At 35.2% G+C, this 22017-nt stretch overlaps 3 protein-coding genes across 4 annotated transcripts; 1 reads left to right on the top strand and 2 right to left on the bottom strand.

Moving 5' to 3' along the window:
- Window positions 1-9566: 9566 nt before the first annotated feature.
- LOC6618939 lies at window positions 9567-10843 on the bottom strand. 2 transcript variants are annotated; one of them, XM_002043148.2, is made up of 4 exons: window positions 10709-10843; window positions 10442-10622; window positions 10126-10384; window positions 9567-10076 (listed from the first exon to the last, which is right to left on the bottom strand). In XM_002043148.2, coding segments are annotated over exons 1-4 (798 nt in total). In that variant the 5' UTR covers window positions 10711-10843; the 3' UTR covers window positions 9567-9720. The 2 variants fall into 2 exon arrangements, with proteins under 2 accessions (XP_002043184.2, XP_032571829.1); XM_032715938.1 differs by having other exon boundaries at window positions 9567-10073.
- Window positions 10844-13603: 2760 nt separating this feature from the next.
- Window positions 13604-14974, top strand: LOC116800520 (protein takeout-like). Its single transcript, XM_032715937.1, has 4 exons — window positions 13604-13757; window positions 13877-14114; window positions 14174-14307; window positions 14362-14974. Exons 1-4 carry the CDS (start codon window positions 13673-13675, stop codon window positions 14733-14735), a joined length of 831 nt encoding a protein of 276 aa, XP_032571828.1. The 5' UTR covers window positions 13604-13672; the 3' UTR covers window positions 14736-14974.
- Window positions 14975-16089: 1115 nt separating this feature from the next.
- LOC6618938 (MORN repeat-containing protein 3) lies at window positions 16090-17343 on the bottom strand. The gene is made up of 2 exons (XM_002043147.2): window positions 16653-17343; window positions 16090-16595 (listed from the first exon to the last, which is right to left on the bottom strand). Exons 1-2 carry the CDS (start codon window positions 17128-17130, stop codon window positions 16156-16158), a joined length of 918 nt encoding a protein of 305 aa, XP_002043183.1. The 5' UTR covers window positions 17131-17343; the 3' UTR covers window positions 16090-16155.
- Between the last annotated feature and the right edge of the window lie 4674 nt (window positions 17344-22017).

Genomic DNA, 22017 nt, shown 5'->3' with positions numbered 1-22017 from the left:
GGAGGAGGAGTGCTATAGGCACACATATAAGCGATCAGCGCTTGGCCAGCGTGAGAACTGCTGACCATGCAATTATGTATGTTAGCCCTCAAGTGGGTGCTCGTATTACGCATACACTTGGGCTGGACTGTTTATGTACACATTGCAATATAGGTACAGTGGTTAACCGATATGTGTGCATACTACAATTCAAATTGCCGCTAATCAGAAAGAAATTCATCGCAACGTTAAATGCAGCACAAAATAGGCGCTCAAAAAATAGGCGGATCAATAGGAGTAAAAAGGGCGCTTGCAATGCTTGACAGCGAGAGCAAGAAAGATATTTAGATTGCCTCTAATTTTCTCTTCCATATTACCAAGAATGATCGCTTATGCGAGAGGAGTCCCAACATATTGTCCAAAAAATAGGCGGATCAATAGGAGTAAAAAGGGCGCTTGCAATGCTTGACAGCGAGAGCAAGAAAGATATTTAGATTGCCTCTAATTTTCTCTTCCATATTACCAAGAATGATCGCTTATGCGAGAGGAGTCCCAACATATTGTCCTCTTCGAATTTTTGGCAACCCAAAATGGCGGCGGACGAACGAGATGACAATATATTCTGTAGTTACGCCCCGCGTTGATGACAATGAGAAGGAGGAGGAGTGCTATAGGCACACATATAAGCGATCAGCGCTTGGCCAGCGTGAGAACTGCTGACCATGCAATTATGTATGTTAGCCCTCAAGTGGGTGCTCGTATTACGCATACACTTGGGCTGGACTGTTTATGTACACATTGCAATATAGGTACAGTGGTTAACCGATATGTGTGCATACTACAATTCAAATTGCCGCTAATCAGAAAGAAATTCATCGCAACGTTAAATGCAGCACAAAATAGGCGCTCAAAAAATAGGCGGATCAATAGGAGTAAAAAGGGCGCTTGCAATGCTTGACAGCGAGAGCAAGAAAGATATTTAGATTGCCTCTAATTTTCTCTTCCATATTACCAAGAATGATCGCTTATGCGAGAGGAGTCCCAACATATTGTCCAAAAAATAGGCGGATCAATAGGAGTAAAAAGGGCGCTTGCAATGCTTGACAGCGAGAGCAAGAAAGATATTTAGATTGCCTCTAATTTTCTCTTCCATATTACCAAGAATGATCGCTTATGCGAGAGGAGTCCCAACATATTGTCCTCTTCGAATTTTTGGCAACCCAAAATGGCGGCGGACGAACGAGATGACAATATATTCTGTAGTTACGCCCCGCGTTGATGACAATGAGAAGGAGGAGGAGTGCTATAGGCACACATATAAGCGATCAGCGCTTGGCCAGCGTGAGAACTGCTGACCATGCAATTATGTATGTTAGCCCTCAAGTGGGTGCTCGTATTACGCATACACTTGGGCTGGACTGTTTATGTGCACATTGCAATATAGGTACAGTGGTTAACCGATATGTGTGCATACTACAATTCAAATTGCCGCTAATCAGAAAGAAATTCATCGCAACGTTAAATGCAGCACAAAATATTAATTTTGTCTTTGATTCGCTTTTTTTTTTAATTTTGAAATATCTATTTGTTGTTGTAAAGACGCCTTGCGGCGGTGAGAAATTTAAAATTAATTCATCCGTATGAATTTACAAGTTTCCTACCTAAATTTTCGTTTGGCTTTACAGGCCGAACTTCTCATCGGGCAGAAAAGGTTCCGCTCAATGTTACAATTGGTTTTTATAATTATTAAAAAAAATATGCATCGCAGTGCAATCAGAAAAAATTTTGCACACAGTGCTATTAAAAAAATTTGCGCTCTTTGAAGCGCTGACTGTTCTCTCTTGTCAGTTGTTGTTGTTGCTGTTGGAGATCATTGATCCACCGTTGTTGTTGTGTGCGGGTAGCGCACCACCATGTGAATACTATTCCCGCGTTGACGTAGTGGGCGGGCTGCACACCACGTTATCCTGTGTCAGCTGTGCGTCGCCAGTGTTGGCACGCTGACACTCCCTCGATGACGTAGTGAGCGGGCTGCTCACCACGATGATGATGTCTTCTTATTGGGGTTATGTGCCGGGCCTGCAATCCCTGCACGTATGTTCACAATGTGGTGTGAACAATGGTCCCTCGCAGTCGTTCGGGCAGATTTTCTTAAATTCCGGCAGGCTTTTTGGCTGGGTAGGTTGAATTTTATTATTATTTGTTAAGGATTTTATTTGTTTTACTGAGTGAGCGGGTGTGGTGGGGTTTGTTTCTTTAAGACATTTGACATAGTGGTCTAGCTCAGTTTGTAGTTTTTGAGCTTTCGACGATTCGGGCGGTGGAGTATTCGTATATAATAGCCACTTTAGGTGCGCTTTTTCCGAAAAAAAAGAGGTAATCGGCACACTTCCGCCCCAGTCAAGAACCGAAAAACAATTGAAAGCCGCTCAACTAAACTAAGTTCTACATCGCAAAAAGACGACAACGAGCCTTGCCCGAGAGCAGGCAAAGAAAATCGCCAAGCACACAAATTCCTAAGAACCAACGTCCGTGATATACAGTTTCTTATTACTTGTTTTTCTTTGCGACTTTGTTTTGCACGTTCTCAGAGAGCGTGCAACAACTTTTTTGAATTACATTGCTAATTCTGCGTAAAAGCAATGAGCGCATTATTCGATATTCGTTTTGTATTTTGCCATCAGCATATTGGGTGAAAAGTTTTGAACTCGGAAATATAACGGACAACGTAAGTCTCGAAACAAGAATGCCCGATTTAAAAACTTATGCAGACGTACATATAAAAATATGTGTGTATGCGAGGCCAACATGAAGAGTTAGGCAACTTCCATCGCTGAAATTGTTTTTATTCTGGGACAGAGGGATTTGATAACAATTCAATTACGCAATATTTTCATTTTTGTAAATGTTTTTAGCAGTATGCATTTGTCTGTTGGGCTATAAGAAAAGTATTTTTAACTAAGACTTAAATTACGAAATGGTTGACGTACATATAAAAATATGTGTGTATGCGAGGCCAACATGAAGAGTTAGGCAACTTCCATCGCTGAAATTGTATTTATTCTGGGACAGAGGGATTTGATAACAATTCAATTACGCAATATTTTCATTTTTGTAAATGTTTTTAGCAGTATGCATTTGTCTGTTGGGCTATAAGAAAAGTATTTTTAACTAAGACTTAAATTACGAAATGGTTGAATAAAAAATGTTCACTAAGAAACTCATGTAGTACGAGTATACATGTGGTGCTCAGCGCATTGCCTTTGCATATTACTACAAAATGTTTGTGTTTTGTTTTCATTCTCTATTTCTTTGCTGAGATTGGCAACAAAAGCGGCATGGACTTCACCGTCAGTTCGCTAATACCAATCTAATTTGTTTCTGGATTATCATGAGATCTACATTTCTAGAAATAATTGTAAAACTGATTTTAAATTACCAAATGAAAAAAAGATTCAAAAAATTTCGATGTCATTATCAATATGTTCTTCAACAAAAATTAATGTATATAGATATGTATGTATATATATAGACATGTATATATATATATATATATATAGACATGTATATATATATATATATATATAGACATGTATATATATATATATATATAGATGTGTATATATATATATATATATAGATGTGTATATATATATATATATATATATATATATATATATATATATATATATATATATAGACATTTATATATATATATATATATATATATATATATATATATATATAGACATGTATATATATATATATATATATATATATATATATATATATATATAGACATGTATATATATATATATATAGACATGTATACATGTATATATATATATACAGATATGTATATATATATATATATATATATATATATATATATATATATAGACATGTATATATATATATATATAGACATGTATACATGTATATATATATACAGATATGTATATATATATATATATATATATACAGATATATATATATATATATACATGTATATATATATACAGATATGTATATATATATATATATAAATAGACATGTATATATACATATAGATATGTATAAAATCCCTCTGTTCCAGAAATTTATACAATTTCGGCCAGGAAAGTTGCTTAACTCTTCGTGTTACACACATACACACATATTTGTATAAATATGTAAGTACAATATGTTGATGACAAATTACCAAATGAATAGCGAAGAATGAGCTCCTTTGCTTTTATTAGCAATGCAATTCAAAACAGTCGTTGCACGCTCTTACTGAACGTGCAAAACAAGTTTTAATTGACATTAAATATGAAATTTTCCTAGGTAGCACCAAAGTCTAGATTTGGAATTGAAAATAATAAAATAATGGTGGGTATTTTATGACAAGACAAAACTGTTAAATTACCTTTAATAATAAAGAAAAAAATAGCGCACATTTGCAAAACGTGTCGATGTACTATTTAATTAGTTAATTAATTGTTATTTGTGTGGTGTAAAAATTGGTCCAATATTTTTTAAACAAATATGTTTTTAAGATAGATAAACATATTTAGTTTAATTTGTTTTAGAAATATCTTATATACAAGGTTTTGGCACCAAACAATACTTCAATAATTATTTTGTAAATAGGTGACGGTTATATATATTTAAAGTTCAAAAAAGATTTCCAGAAGGATTAAGTTAAAAAAACAGAATTTATAATTACAATTAAATGACTTTTACTTACATTTAATTAATCAATTTCACAAAAAAATATATATGTACAGCACATACGCGTCGTTAAATTTTCGCAATACTTTTTTTCCCGAAAAAAGACAGAACTAATCAGCACACTTCCGCCTCAGTCAAGAACCGAAAAACAATTGAAAGCCGATCAACTGGACTAAGTTCTACATCGCAAAAAGACGACAACGAGCTATGCCCGAAAGCAGGCAGAGAGAATCGTCAAGCACACAAATTTCTAAGAGCCCACATTCGTGATATACCGTTTGTTATTACTTGTTTTTCTTTGCGACTTCGAGTTCTACATCACAAAAAGACGACAACGATCTTTGCCCGAGAGCAGGCAGAGAGAATCGTCAGCACATAAATTCCTAGGAGCCAACATTCGTGATATACAGTTTGTTATTACTTGTTTTTCTTTGCGACTTCGGGTTCTACATCACAAAAAGACGACCACGAGCTTTGCCCGAGAGCAGGCAGAGAGAATAGTCAAGCACACAAATTTCTAAGAGCCCACATTCGTGATATACCGTTTGTTATTACTTATTTTTCTTTGCGACTTCGTTTTGCACGAAGAGCAGGCCCGAGAGCAGGCAGAGAGAATCGTCAAGCACACAAATTTCTAAGAGCCCACATTCGTGATATACCGTTTGTTATTACTTGTTTTTCTTTGCGACTTCGAGTTCTACATCACAAAAAGACGACAACGATCTTTGCCCGAGAGCAGGCAGAGAGAATCGTCAGCACATAAATTCCTAGGAGCCAACATTCGTGATATACAGTTTGTTATTACTTGTTTTTCTTTGCGACTTCGGGTTCTACATCACAAAAAGACGACCACGAGCTTTGCCCGAGAGCAGGCAGAGAGAATAGTCAAGCACACAAATTTCTAAGAGCCCACATTCGTGATATACCGTTTGTTATTACTTATTTTTCTTTGCGACTTCGTTTTGCACGATCACAGAGAGCGTGCAACGACTTTTTGAATTACATTGCTAATTCTGCGTAAAAGCAATGAGCGCATTATTCGATATTCCTTTTTTATTTTGCAATCAGCATATTGGGTGAAAAGCTTTGAACTCAGAAATAACGCAAATAACGCACAACGTAAGTCTCAAAACAAGGATGCCCGATTTATGGACTTATGTACAAACGTACATATAAAAATATGTGTGTATGCAAGGCCAACATGAAGAGTTAAGCAACTTCCATGGCTGAAATTGTATTTATTCTGGGACAGGGGGACAATTTTGTTCGTGATTAGGGCGTTAGAGTGGGCGTCGATAGAGATTTACAAGACTAGTAAAACTATTAAAAAATATCCAACAAGTTTTCAAAAATGTGGGTGTAACAGTTTCGGGCAGTTGTAGGGCGTTAGAGCAGGCGTGACGAAAAGTTTTTTGTATATCAAAAAAAAAAATTACAAGACTAATAATACTATATAAAAATATCCAAACAGAATTTCAAAAACGAGGGCGTGGCAGTTTTGGGCGGTTTGTGAAGTTAGAGTGGGCGTGGCAACATGTGTCAATAAACCTACGCTGCGTCTATGTCTCAAAATCTGTACGCTGAATCACAACCATCTAGCTTTTATAGTTCCTGAGATCGAGACGTTTATACGGACAGACGGACATGACCAGATCGATTCGGCTATTGATCCTGATCAAGAATATATATACTTTATATAGTCGGAAACGCTAAAATTGCATTTACATCATTTTGATGCCATTATTAATATGTTTTCCAAGGAAGATTTCAACATTTTGATGCCAGTATTAATATTTTATATCACAAATAATAATATATATAGTTATACATATATATATGTATATAAAGAAAATAAAATTTCTAGTTACTACGAAATTTTTATTATGGAACTGTTGTTTATCTATAAATTTGTTATATTTTTTCTATATAAATAATCGTTTTGTTTTTTCCGGTGTATAAAAGAAAGAAATTACGTTTGCTCTTTGAATTTGTGTGTTTTCCTTTGCCTGCTTTTGGGCAGAGATCGTTGTCGTTTTTTTGTGAACTAGAACTTCGTCTAGTTGATCGGCTTTCAGTTTTTTTTCGGTTCTTGACTGGGGCGGAGCGTGAACGCTCAGCTCTGTTTTCTCGGGAAAAATTATAAGCGCGAACTCCGCGTCGTGTTAAAGACATCTATTTTTTTAATCTCATTGATCTTTTTTTGCTGTTCTTTGCTTGCGGTTCTTTTAGGAATTAATTGGATTGGAAGTGTGTGCGTTCGGTTCTCTGTTCTCAGTTTTGCGTTTTGTTTTCATTCTCTAGTTCTTTGCTGAGATTGGCAACAAGAACATATTGGACTTTACCGTTAGTTCTCTAACACCAATGTAATTTGTTTCTGGATGTTCGTGAGTTCTACATTACTAAAAATATTTGTAAAACTCCATTTACAACATTTTGATGCCATTATTAATATGTTCTCCTAGGAAGATTGCAAAATTTTGTTGCCATTATTAATATTTTATATCACAAATATTAATATATGTATTTATACATATATATATGTATATAAAGAAAATTTAATATCTAGTTACTACGAAATTTGTATTATGGAAATGTTGTTTATCTATAAATTTGTTATATTTTTTTTCTATATAAATAATCGTTTTGTTTTTTCCGGTGTATAAAAGAAAGAAATGACGTTTGCTCTTTTGTATTTGTGTGTTTTCCTTTGCCTGCTTTTGGGCAGAGATCGTTGTCGTTTTTTTGTGAACTAGAACTTCGTCTAGTTGATCGGCTTTCAGTTTTTTTTCGGTTCTTGACTGGGGCGGAGCGTGAACGCTCAGCTCTGTTTTCTCGGGAAAAATTATAAGCGCGAACTCCGCGTCGTGTTAAAGACATCTATTTTTTTAATCTCATTGATCTTTTTTTGCTGTTCTTTGCTTGCGGTTCTTTTAGGAATTAATTGGATTGGAAGTGTGTGCGTTCGGTTCTCTGTTCTTTTCGGTGTAAAAGTATTGCAAACTTATAACGACGCGTACGTGCTGTGCATAATCATTAATCATTAATGTTTAATCATTATTTAAATGTAAGTGAAAGTCATATAGTTTTAAATTGGGTTTTTTTAAACATTATCCTTCTGAATATCTTTCCTGAACTTTGATTGAATGTAACCATACAAAAACAACCAACAAAAAACTAAACTAAAATTTGAAATATTAAATTAGTGACGATTAATACTAAAATTTACAAAAAAAAATTGATGTATTTTTTTGTTCAAAACCTTTGTTTATAAGATATTTCTAAGGCAAATTAAATTCAAAATGTTTATACACTCAAATAACAATAAAATAATAAATTAATTAGTACACCGACAAGTTTTGCAAATGTAGGTTTTTTTTGTTTAACATTAGAGGTAATTGAACAACTTTGTCATAAAATATATATTTTTATAAACAAAATGATTCTTTCAACCAGACTTTATTATATTTTTTTTCATTAGTATGTTGTTAATTAATAATTATCAAATTTAATTTTAATAATACTCGAATTTCAACAAACTTCTCTGTTTTTTAATCTATGTCTTTTCATGGCAACTCGATTTCCATAGCTCAAAGAAGCTGGGTTCGGAAAAAATCGAATTTTTTAAATTTAAAAGCTGGAATCGTTTGCCCATGTTTGCCCACCAATTAGTTTTTTTTGCCCACGTCTAGTTTTTGAGATATGAATTTTCGAACAAGTTTTGTCGTTAACGTTTGAAAAAAAAAATTTTTTTGTTTGCCCTATTAAAAATTTAAAAAAAATTTTAAATTAGATTTTTACGTTTGCCCATCCTTCAAAATTAGATTTTAACGTTTGCCAATCCTTTAAAATTATTTTTTTTCGTTTGCCCACTCTTAAAAATAAATAATTTCGTTTGCCCACCCTTTAAAATTAGATTTTAACGTTTGCCCATCCTTCAAAATTAGATTTTAACGTTTGCCCATCCTTTAAAATTAGTTTTGGGTGGGCAAACGATGTTATTGCGATTTAAAAAAAAATTATATACTGGATGTGGGCAAAAAAAACTAATTGGTGGGCAAAAATGGGCAAAAAATGGGCAAATGATTCCAGCTTTTAAATTTCAAAAATTCGATTTTTCCGAACCCAGCTTCTTGATGAGATGATTTCAATCGCCCATAAGCCGCTCAAAATTGTCGCGCCCCGCTGTTACTAAAACTTTAAAATCAAGGGTGCATGTCAAATTTGTGAACGCTTCACGTGTGGATGGAACCCAATGCTGACAATTTAGTTACCATTATTCCTTGCTGTGATCATATAAGCTTTACTAGCTTATATACCCGTTACTCGTACAGAAAAGGGTATACTATATTCGTTAAAAGTATGTCACAGGCAGAAGGAACTGTTTCCTACCTTATAAAGTATATATATTTCTGATCCGGATCAAGAGCCGAGTCGATCTGGCCATGTCTGTCCGTATGAACACCTCAATCCCAGGAACTATTTAAGCTAGGAAAATTAGACATGAATATTCCAGAGGCATAGGCGCAGCGAAAGTTTGTTTCTAAATCGCCCAAAAGTTCCACTCCCACACTTTTTAAAAATGTGTTCATATTTTTCACATTCTTATTAGTTTCCCAAAAATCTTTTTGCCACGCCCACTCTAACGCTCTAAAGCCGCCCAACACTAAAGTATTTAGATTTTTCTTCGTTTTATTGATTGTCTTGCCCATTTGTATCTGCATTCCAAAAACACTGTGGCTACGCCCCGCCTTTCACCTTCATAACGACCAACCAGTAACGCCTACACTTTTAAACCAATTTTAATTTTTTTCATTTTATTCCCTAATATCCCAGACAAATAATGAAATTTTGCGTTCCCATTCATACTAGCTGAGTAACGGGTATCTGATAGTCGGGGAACTCGACTATAGCATTCTCTCTTGTTTTATTTATTATTTATATTGTTAAAGCTGATAAGGATATACGGGATTGAAATATAGGATATTCTTAATTAATTTTAATCCATAATCTATAGTTTTTATGTTGGCTCTAATTTGAGGATTCCATTTTCAGTACAAATTTCTCCATTATCGCGTTAAGACGCTTACGTTCTTTTAACTGCTGCTGCATTAAATCGGCTATCTGCGTACTCAAAGCTAATAATGCTTCCGTGTTAGCTTTAGTTCGCTGGGCGTTTAAGCGGGATTGTCTATTTAAGTCACTAAGCTCCCTTGCTATATCCAAGAGGACCGGAACAGAAAGTTCCTGTTCAATTTCGAAAGTAGTTTCTTTAAACCGCTTTCTTTTTTTAGGAGTAGTCTGTGATGTGTTAGCGCTAGAACTATGCTCTAACTGACCACCCAAACGTCTAATATTGATGGAGCAATCCTCATCTTCATAGTCTTCTGAAAAATATTGGTGATAAAAAAAGACTCTATTATAACACTTCCTTACGATTATCTGTCACCGTGGAATCGTCCTGGTCAGTTTTTATGAATTTCAAAGAAACTCCGTCGCTCATTTCAGCTTGATCCTTGGGGCAGCCCTCGTTGATGGTATCTGCCATATCGTACAGGTCGCAGATTACAGCAACTGCATCCTCCAGCGGAGTGAGAGTATCTTGGTATAACGATCCTTTGCCAGTAGCCTTAGAGTTCTCTAGCCGATTATTAGTAATTTTTTTTCGAATGCAACTTTTCCAGTCTTTCCAAACCTGTTAAAATCGTTTCAAAGGTGGTAGCCAGTTCCATGTATTTTGTTTAGTACCTACCCGTTTCCATTCGCTGACCTCCTTGATAGGTGGACCTACGCTATTTAGCTCATTTGTCAATCTTTTCCAAGCTGCCTCCGCCGCTTGCTTGTCGCCTTTAAGATAATTTTTAGAGATGATTGGATGTCGTTCCATGAATGCTACGAAGATTGCATCCTGTTGGGCTGTTCTGTGCTTACCCCTGAAACAATCAAAAAAACAAAACAACATTTAAGATTCAACACAGCAGATTTTCGCATCAAAGCTTTTCGCAGTTGAGCTACTGACATTTCACAGGGATTTTAATTTCAGACAAATAATGCCTTTCCTATTTAAGATGATACCAAATTTATTATATTATTTTATCTTATATTCCTTATTTTCTGTTGTCATTTGCGGCCGGTGTGGCTCTACCTCTGACAATACAAAAATACCACTAAAAATGTGTTTAGGATACTGAAATTGAAATATTGCGCGGACTTGAACCATTTTACAATTGTTCCGGAGACTCAAACCGTTAGAATGAAATTAGTGTTTTATTTATGAAACTGATTTTACGTAGAAGCCTTGAAACCCAAACCACATGTCATTTTATACCCTTTACACTTTATTGGTTGAAGAGTATGTAACAGGTAAAAAGAAGAGTTTCCAACCCTATTCGCATATATATTCTTGATCAGGATCTCTAGAAGAGTCCATCTATTCGTCCGTCTGTCTGTGTGAACGCTTCGATTCTACAAACTTTAACAGCTAGTTAAGATAAGGTTGCAGATTCCAGAGTTATACCCACAGTGCAAGTTTGTTTTCAAATGTTATGCAACAAACCGCCAAAAGATTGGCACGGCCACACTTTTAAAAAATATTGTAAAATGTTTTCATAATTTTATTCTATCGTTTTGCCAAACAAATTTTTGCCATGCCCACACGCGATAGAGTTAACGCCCAAAAATTACCACGCCCACACTTTTCTTCGTTTTATTGTTTTGCCCATTTTTTATCTGTATACCAAAAACACTTTGGCCACGTCCCTCCTTTCACCTACAAAACGCTTAAAACACCCACACTTTTAAATAATTTTTTAAATTTTTTCTCAATTTTTCCCTAATATCTATCAATATCCCAAAAAATCATTAAAATTCGCGTCCACATTCACACTACATGAGTAACGGGTATCTGATAGTCGGCGAACTCTTGTTTGACTGTTTGGACGTGACAGTTTTGAGGAGTTTGTGGGCGTGTCAGCATCAGTAAACTGCTGCGCTGCGTCTATGACTCTAAAACCCGCATGCTTAATCTTAACATTATATCTTTTATAGTTCCTGAGATCTGTTCATACGGACATACGGACTGACATGTCCAGATCGTCTCGGCTATTGATCACGATCAAGAATATATATATAAAGAAATTTATATCATTTACTTCGCAGTGGGAAGTGCAAGAAGTTTCTTTAGCAGAGCAAAGGGTTTCTAATTGGCGACATGCTTGACAATAGCGTTTGCTTATGTTATTTTAAATTATTCTTTACATATCATACATCTGTTAAAAATATAGGTTATACGTTCAAATACTACCTTGGGAATGAACAAGTATTTTACTGAACTTGGTACACGTGCCCTTGTATGTTCATCATCCTTATCTACATTTCTGATTCTCGTCATGTTGTGGTAAATCCATTTAAGTTTTTAAGTTGTGTTTTATGTACTTGAGCACAAATTTGATGGCCGCACGTAATGGGACGTTTTCCTCCCCGTTGGTTTTTCTTCTGGTACCTTCGAACTTTTGAGTTACACAGTCCGGCGGCCATCATTTTATTGCACTTGAAAACTTAATTAGGCCAAAATGCGGTGTGAAAGCCTATTGATGGACGAGAGAACTTTCATTTCGACAGCTGTTATGGCTTTTTATTACACACATCAAATGTAATTCGTTACAAATTTGATGTGTTTCTATCCGTAAAACGGGAAAAAATTATAATATATCCTGGGACTTGGTTGGTTTTAAATTAACCTTGTCTGTATATATTGTGTATGTATTTATCATTGAACTGTATTCGGCGAAAATATTTTAATCATTTATTGTTCGGTAATCTAGTTTTTTTTTTATGATTTGATAACTCAGTATGTTAATAATTTCTCAATAATTATTGCGAAACTTTCCACTAGAAGTGAATTTTTCAAGATAATTTTCTGTGCAGTTATTTTTATACCCGTTACTCGTAGACTAAAAGGGTGTACTAGTGTCGCACATTCAGATTCGAGAGGCATAGACGCAGCGCATGTTTGTTGACTCATGTTTCCCACCACCTCCCACAAACATTCCATTGTTTCGACGTTCACACTTTTGAAAAAGTGTTGATTTTTTAAAACTTTTCTAAATATCTATCGATTTGCCAAGAACATTTTTCAACGCTCACAAACATTTTAAAAATTAAATTAGTAAAAATAAATTTAATAAATTAAATAAGTAGTATTTATTCCTGATTCCTATCGATATGCGAGAAAACTGTAGAAATTTCTCTTTGGCACTACCACTAGATATTTAACGGGCATACAATAGTCGGGGAACTCGAATCTTTTGTTAGATATAGATTTTTTAAATAATTTGTTTTTAAATTTAAATTTTAATTTATACAGTTTATAAAATTTTAATGATTACTTTTGGTGACAGCATTCGAGATGGTTACATATTTTACAATAAATTGGTGGTAAGTTATTGGTAAAATGGTGACCAAAGTATAATGTTTATTTTATGTTTAGCTTGCTTCGTTAATAAATCTCCAATTTGCATTGCAAAAAAATAAACAGTTTGTGTTTCCTGATTGGTGTTGATGTTATCCCCAATCTAGTTTGTCTTATCCGTACGCATACATTATAACTGTTGCGACGAGGTTGGCCCGTGGAGAATGCAGATAAATTTAATATTTAAATTTTCGTTGCTGATTTGGTTGCATTTGTTATTCAATGTTTTAATTCACTTTAAACCACATAAATTCAACTTAACGTGCATGGCGACAGCTCACGTGCCCCTGAGTGGCGTCAGTGGGCAACTGCGTAATAGTTGCCTTGTGCGTTTGTAAGTATAAGCTGCTCGTTTATTGCTACGAAAATGTCGAGAGAGAGGGAGACTTTAGCTAAGCACGCTTAATTCAATCAAAACCACGATCTACTGCCTGTTGAATCGATAGTAGAGCGCTTGGCTGCAGCAACTACAGTTCATTCAAATCCAAAACATTGTATAATACCGCTCTAGAGATGATTTACTATAGGTGTTTTGAGAGTTTCGTATTATTGCTGGTGTGGCTATTGGTGCAGTGTCCTTTAATTATTGCAAAGCTGCGTAAGTATCCAATTGCACTTAGTGCAAAGGATTGTTTTGTAACGCTTTTTAATAACGTTTCTAAATGCATTGAACGTAAAATAGTAATTTTTTATTCCCTATAAATATTTTTCTGTTAGCGTCCACAATTACACCATGCGCCCGCAATGAACCTCTTTTGGAGCGCTGTATCATTAACGCTGTGTACCAAATAAGGCCTTTACTAGGGCATGGCAACCTGGGGGATGGCTTCACAATACCTCCATTAGAACCGTTGTCCCTAGATAATATTGAACTCAGATTAAGTAGCCAATTTCAAGCTGTTTTCACGGATCTTGAAGCTAACGGAGGGAGTAACTTTGTCATTGAACGCCTTATGTACTTAAGTCTAAGCATTGTTAAAATGAAGATTCTATGATATTGTTTTTTGCATGAAGTGCCAAACCGTTAGACACATCGTACGATCTCTGGATTACACTTCCGCGCATAGACTTTAGAGGGAAGTACTCGCTGCATCTGAATTTGCTACTCCTAGACATAAAAGGAAGAGGAAACATGCAGGGACATTGCGGTAGGTTTTAACTTAACATAAAAATTAAAACACAACTCATTTGTTTAATATCAGAAAACGCAAAAGCATTCGTTAAAATACGTGGCTCTCGGTATCTGCGAAATGGCAAAGACTATGTGAAATTTACCAAGATGACCATGCGCATTGATTTTAAGACTTTTAAATTAAACCTGGCAAACCTGTTTAGCGGCGATAGAGTGTTGGGTGACGTAGGAAATAGACTTATTAACAACAATCAAGAATTATATCTGAAAGAGATTGAGACAAGCATAGAGCACAGTCTTTCGAAAAAGTTTTTAGATGTGGCAAATAAAATCCTTGCCAGCGCCACATTCGATGAGATGTTCCCCCACGGAAAGACGTTTATCAATCCGATTACACACCCGCCCAGATTACCATCATCGGGAGTCAGTCCAGCAATATTTTAAGTTCAAAATCCCGAAGGAAGTATTTCACATAGTGTCCTTTTAAAATTTATTTGAATTAAATACACATTTTCTAGGTCAATATTAGGGATAATCACACTATAAAAAAAAATTGATAATTATAATGTGTTTATTGTGTTTTTAAATTGTATCAACTATTTCTTAGTTAGATGAAATTATGAAAAATACAACATTTTTGTGAAATTATGAAATAATATGGTCAGAGCTATGAAAAAGTTTTAGATCCAGTTCCAAGTCTGTTTTTGAATTTACATATCAGGCTCGGACTTTTTAATTGTAAATTCACATCTAACTGCACAATGGGGACAGCTTGGAGAGGCACACATAGGATACACTCCTAGCAATACACCTTCATCAGGGTGCGCTGTACTACAAGTATTTCTTGTGCTTCTTTTGCTTTTGATTAATCACCGGCCACGACAAAGATGAATTTACACAGATTTTTCCCGTAAAAGTTTTTACTTCCGTTTCAGGGAGGAAGGCAGTTAATTGCGTTGGATGGACCTTAGCTTGCCAAAAAGTGTTACTGCCCTCGTGATATTCAGCTGGCTATAATTAAATTCATGCGACGCAGCTGTCACTGGCAAGAAAAAGCATTATCGACTTTTAGGTGCTTAATATTTCAAATGAAAATGTTTTTGATGTAAACAGAGGGAAGCCAAAAAACCTTGACTACATCTTCCACTTCCGTACTGACCAATGCCTTGCAAAGTGTCGTCGGCATTAATTTCATTTATTAATTTTTAACTACGCCCGCGCACCAAAATAAAAGGAACTTGATAAATGGAGAGCTTGCAGGAGAAGCATTACGTAGAGCGGCGCTGGGAGGTGGTTTGAAATCTTTTTCTTTTCTTCCATTGTGCGAGTACCCATTTGTTGTTGCTTTTTTCCACTTCTTTTTTTCGACCTTTTTCTTGCTAATTTTTTTTTTTAATTCTTTGCTTTTCACTTGAAAGCCGCTCAAAAACGTTGAGATGCTCCGAGGCCCGTTAATGTCCTTTCTTTTATCATTAAGTAGAAAACGTGGGTGTATTTTTTGGGGGTTGTGGGAGGGAGGGTGCTTCATCTGGGGCGTGGCAATTCTGTTTTGTTGGAATAAATGGGGGTGATGGGATACACAGGTATTTTTGCTACCATTAGAAAAAGCCTCTCTGGCGGCTTAAGTTCCTGTTTAGTAAAAGAAAGAAAAAGAGCTAATTTATATAAAGCAAGTAAATAACATTTTAAAAATGAATAAGCAATTTATGTAAGGAGCTTACTGCTTTTTATATGTACATACATGAACTGCAACTATACCAATATTAATAATAATATTACAAATTGTTATCACATATAATTTTTTTTTTTATATTGATTTTGCCAAATTTTAACAATCAACTTTGAAAAGTTTACGGTCAAAAAGTTATATCTGACTAATATTGGTTTCGTTTTTGGCAACATTTTCGCAGTCGCAAGTGCATCCAAACTCAGCTCTGGGGTAGAGGTCTACAATTGTTGGTGAAGCAAAGCGCTCTTCGCAGGAGGCGTACTGTCGGTGATGGTGGATAAAGGCAAGACTGACCCTGTCATTGAATCTACGATGGGGCTTATTGCTAAAAGCTTTGTGCATTTGAAAAAGTTTTCGCATTATTTCGTTTGGGTACTTAAGATAGTTTCGTGGAATCGGATACGATGTTATTACACTATTACAACGTATTTTTGGTTCATCCTGTACCACCGACGTCTTTAAATTATCATTTTCCCACATCCCTTTTTGAATTTGTCCCGTGTGCATATGATAGAAAACACCATCACCGTTTTTGTATCCGCGTGCAAAGTGTCCTTCGTACCGGTTTCCATTAGCTGGTTTAAATTAAAATGTTAGTCGGGAAATTCTATTAACAATTATTATTTACAAACCGTAAAACATTACCCCAAGTCCATGCCTGAAATCTGTTTCCCATTCGCCCGCATAAATATTCCCATCGTTGTACCACTGGATGCCCAAACCGTGCCGTCGATTTTTTATCCATTTTCCGAAGTAGACACATCCGTCGGAATAAAATTGCTTACCTTCTCCACATTTCATGTCATCGTACCATCTTCCCGAATATATCAGCTGTACCTCAGTTCCGCGTTTGCGTAGCATTGATCCGACTCCCTGTCGTTTGTTCATCACCCAGTCTCCCTCATAAATGAGCTGACCTTCAGGATGTTTTTTACCAAAAAAGTACTGGCAAGTTCTCTTTGCCGTCTTTTTGACGCCCCAGCCCTGGTGTTTGTTGCATAACCAGTAGCCCGAGTAGGACCCACCTCCAGGATAATAGAAAGTGGCTCTTCTGCCCGAGCTGCAGACTGGTTTGTTAGGACAGAAAAATCGTTCCAGGCAGGTACTCATACTTTCAAAAAAAACTTTGACCTGGACGCTTAAAGATATGCTAATGTGAGAGTTTGTATATGCATGACAATTGAAAATTGATTAAATTGATACAGAAAGAAATGTGATGTTAGCGAAGACTTGATTTATCTTTTTCAATAACTCGACCCTGAGCAACTTAACAAATGGACAGAAAACACCAAACGACAGGAGTACAATTTACAGGTTTTTCCGAACTACTTTACAATACGTTTTAGGGTAAATTTTATGTTTAGGATTTGCGTGTGAATAAACCGTTTTTAATATGATTGGAAAGCGAAAAGGAAAATGATTGTGTACAAATTGTGGATATCGAATGGGGTTTTTTTTTGTGACACTTAAAGTTTTCGATGAATGTAAACTGATTTACCGAGGGTTCAGAAAATATACACTTGACTTAGAAAAGAAGATTATATTAAAATCAACCTTTTGGGACTTTGTAAACTTTCCTTACTTTTTCTGTAGATATAACGGATCATTTGTCAATATCTTTAAGAATACCTATATGTGTTCTTAGTGTATATAATTTATAAACTTTTGTATATGCTATTACAAAAAAACTATAAGCTGACATTGGATTAATAGAAAAACACAAACATTCGTTGTTTTTCATAAAAAAGTGTTAAGCTGCGGTGTAATAAGCTTTTAAACTAAATACATATAATTGCAGTTTTAGTTTGATCAAAAATATCATATATCTGTCCTATGAGCAGTCATAAAGTATTGTTATTCAGTATACAAAAATGGTTCTATAGGCATATTGCCACGTCCACTTTAACGTCCACAGTCCGCCAAAAACTGGAACGGTCACACCTTTAAAAAATGTTTTGGTACTTTTTAAAATATTTTGATTAGTTATTATCGTATTATCAATACAAATTTTCCACTTCCACTCTGACGCTTACAAACCACCCAATACGACCACACTTTTAAACCATGTTTACATTTTTTCTTATTTTAATCCCCAATATCTATCGATATCCCGAGTTGGCATTCACACTAGCTGAGTAACGAGTATATGACAGGAACGCGAATATAGCATTCTCTCTTGTTTGTTATTTAATTTATTGTTTGTGATAGCCTGTAAGTAGGTGGCTATAGAATAGAATATCCGTCGTATTGAGATTGTTTTAAACTATTAAACCAAACCTATTTCACTTCAACATGATGGTACACTAATCTATAGGGCTTTATTGAGCACTGACATTCATAAATGACAAGTTGCTAAAATTATTTCTTAGACTATTATTAATCAAAAGAAAAATGCGATTGCTTTCCGTGCAGTTTACTGAAGCGGTTGATCAGTTCGGGTAATTTCTTCTCTTTTGGAAGCAACAGAATAGAAATCAACCTACGGGCTAAATAATTGCAAGTGACAGGCGCTTTAATTTTTCTTCCTGTTCGACAGCTTGTGCTTGGAATGTATATGATAAGCTTAATTAAGTTGGTTGGTTCTTATTTTTTTTTTAGAGAAACTCCCAGTCAACGCAATCATTTGGTTTTCCATATCGTCTTCCATCCCCTTGTATTGATAAACTTCAAATAAAGAAAAAAAGAAAAAAATATATAACTCAAACCAACAAGTAAACCTTTTTGGTTTTGGGTTGAGTGAAATGGAAAATTTTAATTGCTTTGCCCATACATGTATACATAACATAATACATAATATGTATACATATTGCCCATAACAGTTACAGCGGTTTTATTTAATAAACGTGTGCTACTTTTAAAGCAACTAAAAAGTGAAACATTTCTATGTTTATTAAGCAACAGATAATTAAATTATTAAATTATTATATATAATTGAAATGCATCGCGGGTTAATGTAGTTCAAATAGAAAATTTTAAACTCTGCAAGGACCCACAAAATTAGTTTAAAAAAATCCAAAAAATGAACTATTATCCATTATTAAGACAAACAACAGGAAATTTTAATATTGCCAAAGTAACCATTTAAAACCCGCTTTAGGGCTACGAAAGATGAAACTGTCTGTATATCTTTCCGCAATTCGATCTGGTTCTTTGGAACACATCTCTTATCCTCGTGACATTGTCAAAATCATGAGGGATGTTCAATTATAGCCATAAAACAAAGTGTATGAAAGAGTTAGGTCCGACGGCATAAAATACATATCATTTCTGTAGGGTTGTTTTCTCGATTGTTGAGCTAGACATCGGAGTAGAAAGCTTTTTGTTTTAATTCAACCCTTTTATCCAACCTATGCCTAGTGGGCAGTGGCCAAACACCCAATAAGGGGTCACCACCTAATTAACCCCTTTTTCTTAATTAAGGGTGCGAACTACTACTGCCACACCCACTATAACCACCAACGTAGACAGTATTTTAAATTTGAAAAATGTAAACATTTTATTTACGAAGTATTTTGTCTTTTGGTGTGGGTAGTCAAAACTTGAGTTTCTTTGATTTGCATGAGCTAAAGATTCTTCAACTGGAAAGAAAAACAGAAAACGAGCGCCAACAAAAATTTGTGCTTGAAACATATTAACAGTCCAATGATTATTTTCAAAAGCAAACGACCAGAAAGGCAAAGTTGGGGTCTATGGTACTTATCATATCCCTCCCTCCTCCTTTCTGGGGCCAGTTCAAAAATTAGAAGAGGCCATAATTTTAATGAACTTTCTTTTGGAGTCGCGACCTCCAATCAAATAAATACTCCCTGGTATCCAAAGCAGCTGTCGAAAAAGGACTTATTATTTTTCATTCTGCTCTGCCCACTTGTCTTGGGTTTTGATCCAAGTTTTATCCAAGCCTTGATGAAAGTTTCTTTGCCAAAAGAATTTTTGTGAAGCAAAGATAGTATACAGCTATAATGTTTTAATATAGACAAGCTTATATAGTGAAACGAATAAAATCGACGGCCAGAACATACGTTATTTATTAATTCGAGTTTTATCGCCTATTTAAATAAGTTGTCGGTTCCCTGCTTATTTAATCTGAAATCTTGACCCGAGCTGCGAACAATTTCGGAGACTCGCAATAGACTGCTCTTGAACAAAGGCTAGCAGTAACAACTCAAGTCAAGACTCATATCTAAAAGCATATATGTATAGTTCCATAATATCTGTACATAATAATAAATCGAAATTGCTTTGTGTTTCACAAAAAAATATTTTTTTTTGGGCTTATAAAACAAAGACAATTTTTCTTTAAAAGCTCCATATGTATTCAGCGATATTAACACTCACTTATTCTTCATTATTAATTAATATGTTTTATCTACAGACCCAAAGCCAAAATTATCATTACTATTTTTAATATCTCTGAGAAGCCCACAAACAAAAAAAGAAATATCTCTATTCTCGGAGGAGAGACAACCCCGAAATGATTGATTAAAGGCTTGGGGTTGGACAGTTAGGTAGCCATTTAAGACCTCAATGTGCTCCTAACTCAATCTTGCCTAATATTTTACGCTCATTTAGAGCATTACTGGAACAGACAGCGACGTACCCTCTTCTTTACAATAGACTTAACTCTTGAACGGGCCCAAAATGAATTGCAACTGTGGATCAAAGGATCACAATGAAGCGGATGGAAAAAATAAAACCAACGCCCGCTTGACATTTGGCTGCTAAACAAACAAATACTGCAAAAAATGAGAGATGCAAGGAAAAGAAAAGGAGAAAAACGGACAATCTGGCAAGTACCCATTCATTGCGGGGGTGATACTCAGGTCAATCAAAGGCTGGGATCTGACGTGTGCAGTTGCACTACGGTGTTGCCTTTCGTTTTGAGAAAGGGAATATGAGTCTACTTCCTTGTTAAAAAATGGAAACTGAAATTGAAATTGTGTCATTTCATGCCATGAAACTAATGGGGAGGGGCAATTCCAAAGGACACATATACACCTGGTCTTTACTAGGTTTATGCCCTTTGTGTAGCCTTTTTCCTTTTAACTGACATTTTTAATTGTTTGCGTTTAACGGTTATCAGAAGAATAGCAACGAATGCAAGCAATACTAAAATTTCCTTTGGGCTTCTTATGACCTAAACTCTTGTCTTGGCCAGTTGCCATTAAGCTTAGAAGTATCTAAGTGTCATTCAGCCTAATTCTTCCCAACCTCTCCACGATTACTCCATAAAAGCGCTTTGCACTTCAAAAATTTGTGCATGCACAGCAATTTTTGCCTTGCTTTTCATTTTGATTCTCATTTTCATTTCCTTGCTTGCCTTCTCCTTATTTCAATCTTAATTTTTTTGTTGGTGCTTCTTTGGGGTTGAAAATAATTCATTTATGCAAATGAGGGGTGTTTAAAATTAAGCAAAGAGCACGTAGGCTAGCAAAAGCGGCACAAAAAACAACAACAAGAAGCGGCAGAAATAATGAAGGAGGTGACTAGCTAAGTGGAATGAAAAAGGGAACGAAAACGGCCCGTGCAAGGAGAGTAAGGCCTTTAAAAATGTTTAAAACAAAGGTTTTCCCTCCCTCTCTTTAGAACCACTCAAACCCCTGGGGTCCACTGTATCTCCCAGCTATTTTCCATATATTTTTTGTTAGGTATAAGTTACAAGTTTAAGGTTAATATCGGCTTTGGTCAAAAAATAGCGAAAAACTGCACGTAGCTTGAAATAGTGAAATATATCAAAGCAGGATTAGCTTGAATATATCTGTTAGCTGAAGAAGAAGTTCGTTGTTTTTTACATTTAAATACAATTTGGTATACTTTTAAGTAAACAGCTTCTTTTTCCAGCCAAAAGGCGAGAATTGCCATGGATGCCCTCCCCCCCACACTCCTTTTCAACACAAACTACAATCGAAATTCAAAGCACTGAAAGGAGTAGCTCAGACGTATCATAAAAAACATGACATTTATTACGGTCTATTAGCGATGAGAAACGAGTCGAAGAGG

Source organism: Drosophila sechellia, chromosome 2R, assembly GCF_004382195.2.
Source record: "Drosophila sechellia strain sech25 chromosome 2R, ASM438219v1, whole genome shotgun sequence".
Taxonomy (NCBI): domain Eukaryota; kingdom Metazoa; phylum Arthropoda; class Insecta; order Diptera; family Drosophilidae; genus Drosophila; species Drosophila sechellia.
The sequence above is the reverse complement of the archived record's forward strand: the minus strand, read 5'-3'. Positions and strand labels throughout refer to the sequence as shown.